Raw genomic sequence first — 3508 nt, forward strand, 5'->3', positions numbered from 1 at the left:
TAATTGCAACAGCCAGTATCTACTAATAAACAGATTTGTTAACATTTATTGTTTCTGTTTCCTAGGGGAGGAAAGAGGCCCTGTTCTCGAGGTCATTGTATCTCGAACAAATTTTATCTCATCACACACAGAAAAGCCTGTTAGAATAGTTGGACTGTCTACTGCATTAGCCAATGCCAGAGACCTTGCTGACTGGCTCAATATTAAGCAGGTATGAAGAAGACTGGTAAATTGTTTAGTACTGTGACTTAAGTGGCCGTATGAAAGAGGTAACATAACATTATATACTTAAATATGAAAATTAAAAATGGTTTCTCACATTTACTCTAGATGGGTTTGTTCAACTTCCGACCATCAGTACGCCCAGTTCCCTTGGAAGTTCACATTCAAGGCTTCCCAGGTCAACATTACTGTCCTCGTATGGCAAGTATGAACAAACCTGCATTTCAGGGTAAGCTTCAGATTCTTGGAATGAAGTGATAACCATTTTTTTATTGTAGCTATCAAGTGCATTTGGTTTTGGTGAAGTGGTTTGGTTTTGGCTGAACACAGTAGCTCACAGCTGTCATTCTAGTGCTCTGGGAGGCCTAGGTGGGAGGATTGCTTGAGCTCAGGAGTTTAAGACCAACCTGAACAAGAGTAAGACCCTGTCTCTACTAAAAATAGAAAAATTAGCCAGACATCGTGATGAGCACCTATAGTCCCAGCTACTCAGGCGGGTGAGATAGAAGGATCCCTTGAACCCAGGATTCTGAGGTTGCTGTGAACAAGCCTGAGACCATGGCACTCTAGCCTAGGCAACAGAGTGAGACTCTGCCTCAAAAAAAGAAAAAAGAAATGGTTTGGGTTTCTTTGGAAGAGTCATCCAACTTCTGGTCCAACTTCTACAAATACCCAAAGCTATCTAACGCTATTTATCTCAACTGTTAGGGAAGATATGTTAAATAGCCTACTGAAAATTAGACAGATTTCACAAATGATAAGATGTTTGTGATAAAATCGTAATTTAAAAAGTGATCAAATTAATCTTAATATTAATCAATTAAAGAGTTTTCTTATGGTAGTCAGTAGCTTGAACAAATGATAAATAGGAATTACAAGTCAAAAACATCACACAACCTTAATTTTTATGAGAAACCATAAAACTTAGAAATTTTAGTACTTTGGTACGTGCTTCTTTTTGTGTGTCGTGTTTTTCATTTTTCCTTTTCTAACAAATTAGGCAAACGGGAAAGATTTAAGAATAACACTCCTATTTTATTGAAACATGTTTTATTTAGGCTGCATAAGGAATATTTATTGTATCAATTAAAAATAACCTCTAAAATAAATTCTCAAATGTGAACTGCTGTTGATTGTGAGGTGACAGTTGTGAGGTGACTTTTTAGCTACTGTAATTAGCCTTATGACAGAAGCAAAGTATTGATTGTGAACTAGAGACCAATCTTGGCAGTTCAGATTATTTACACCTCCACAGAAGCATTGTACAAAATCACTAATGAACAATAAATCTGCCATGAGCTGTTCAGCCACACCTGTTCTTGCAGCAGCAAAAAATCCATTAAATGTTCAGTTTCAAAAAAAGAGACAGAGATCTATTCATATTTATGTGCATAAATGATACCAATATTGTATTAATATGTGTATTTTAAACATTATATTTCTAATATGATTTATCAAAGCTTTATCCTTTACATTATAATATTCTGATAAATGGTAAAAGAGTGAAATATAAGATAAATGAGTTTATTTTTCATACTATTCATGTTGAAATTGCTTATAACTAAGGAATGACTGATTGCATAGCATTGATGGAAATGAAGCATTTTGTGTTATGTACATCAATAGTAAATAACTGAAATACTTATATTCTTTGGATGCGATATCAGCACAACAGCTAACCTTATAAAGTATTTATTATACCTGTAGTGATTACTATATTTCTTTGAGTTCAGAAATATGATTTTGTGATAGCTTTATTTCTTGCAGTTAGGTTATAAATAATGTCAAGGTCACGTCAACATTTCCATTATAAACCTTGTTTCCCGGCCTATAAAAACAAATTCTACAGCTCACATTCCAAGCAATAACAAGCAGGTTAAACTTTTTTATATAAATGTTTTAAATATCTCTGGCTTTTAAGAGAGTTATTATCAACGTAAATATTTTTTGTATTTGCAGCATCCTATCAGAGATATGTCTCCTATGTATACCAAAGAAACCTCACTTTCGTGAGGCCAGTTGATTTGTACGGCTCTTCAAGTAATTAATTTTAAAGATTTGACTTACAAATTTCCTCAGCCTTGTTACTGAGGTTTCAAAGTACCTGTCTTCTGCTGATCACCACGTGCATTACCTCAGTCGTGGTGTTCTCCTCAGCCCTCTTCACATTCTCTTATCTTCCCTCTTGAAACCTCATACATGTGTTTTTAGAAAACCAGAAGGAAAGAGTTCATCGGGTTTTATCTCTCAGCCTGTTTATTATCATAAACTCTCCTAATGTTTCCATCTATTGATAACAGGAAAAAAATAAAGAGAAGTTGTTCTGGTCTTTCTTGGGCATTTGTCTTTCTTTTAACTTAATTTTTATTAAATCATAACTATACATTTATGGGGTACAGTGTGATGATTTGGTATACAATGTGGAATGTTTAAATCAAACTAATTCACATAACCATCTTAGGCATTTTTCTTCACCCTGTGGGACTTGACTCTCTCACCAGACCCCAGGACTAGTGAACTAGAACCTGATGCTTAGGCAAGCAAAACATCTACGAAGCATAACGTAGGACTCAGCCTGAAAGTCAGTGTCCAGGTAGAGCTCTTAACAGAGCCTCGCAGCCTTGAAGTTTCTTCTTCTTTCAGAATGGAACTCGGAGCAGACATGATTAAATCTTTTTTCTTTCTGAGGCAGTATGTCATCGGGAGGGCCTCTCAACTTCCTTTCCTATCATTTGTGCAATATGCTGCCAGATCCATGTTGTAGTACCTGGAATAACACTAAATTTTACAACCAAACTGAAAATTCACCTAAGTCTTTTGCGTCATTGGTTTTCATATATCCATGTGATAGCCTGTTGAAATTTATATTCTATTGTTAAAAGGCTTGTAATTTCATTTTCCACAACTTTTCAACAGCAATTAGAAGCCATTCTCCGGCCAAGCCTGTTTTAATATTTGTCTCATCCCGACGTCAGACTCGTCTCACTGCCTTGGAATTGATAGCCTTCCTGGCTACCGAGGAAGATCCAAAGCAGTGGCTGAATATGGACGAACGAGAGGTGAGCAACACACTCCTCTTCTGCTTCTTACACACTGCAGATTAGCTGGGATTACAGTGGGAATCACATATTTCATTATGCTCAGTTTTATTCTATAATGAAAGTATAAAATAATAGAAATTTGGAAAAAACAATAGAGGTAAGAAGAAACGCATAATACTGCCACATTAACACACCATTAATATTCTGGTATGTCTTGTTCTAGTATTTTTCTGATAAGTACTGTT

At 35.6% G+C, this 3508-nt stretch overlaps 1 protein-coding gene across 1 annotated transcript in view; it reads left to right on the plus strand.

Annotated features, from left to right (window-relative positions):
- Positions 1 to 3508, plus strand: part of ASCC3 (activating signal cointegrator 1 complex subunit 3) — a 368987-nt gene that overhangs the window by 230672 nt on the left and 134807 nt on the right. The window contains exons 28-30 of the mRNA XM_012810382.2: positions 66 to 211; positions 331 to 451; positions 3139 to 3281. Of these exons, the coding sequence (XP_012665836.1) occupies positions 66 to 211; positions 331 to 451; positions 3139 to 3281 (410 nt within the window). The remainder of the gene's footprint in view (positions 1 to 65; positions 212 to 330; positions 452 to 3138; positions 3282 to 3508) is intronic.

The sequence above is a fragment of the Otolemur garnettii genome, unplaced genomic scaffold (assembly GCF_000181295.1).
Source record: "Otolemur garnettii isolate 467f Iridium unplaced genomic scaffold, OtoGar3 scaffold00132, whole genome shotgun sequence".
NCBI classification, from domain to species: Eukaryota; Metazoa; Chordata; class Mammalia; order Primates; family Galagidae; genus Otolemur; species Otolemur garnettii.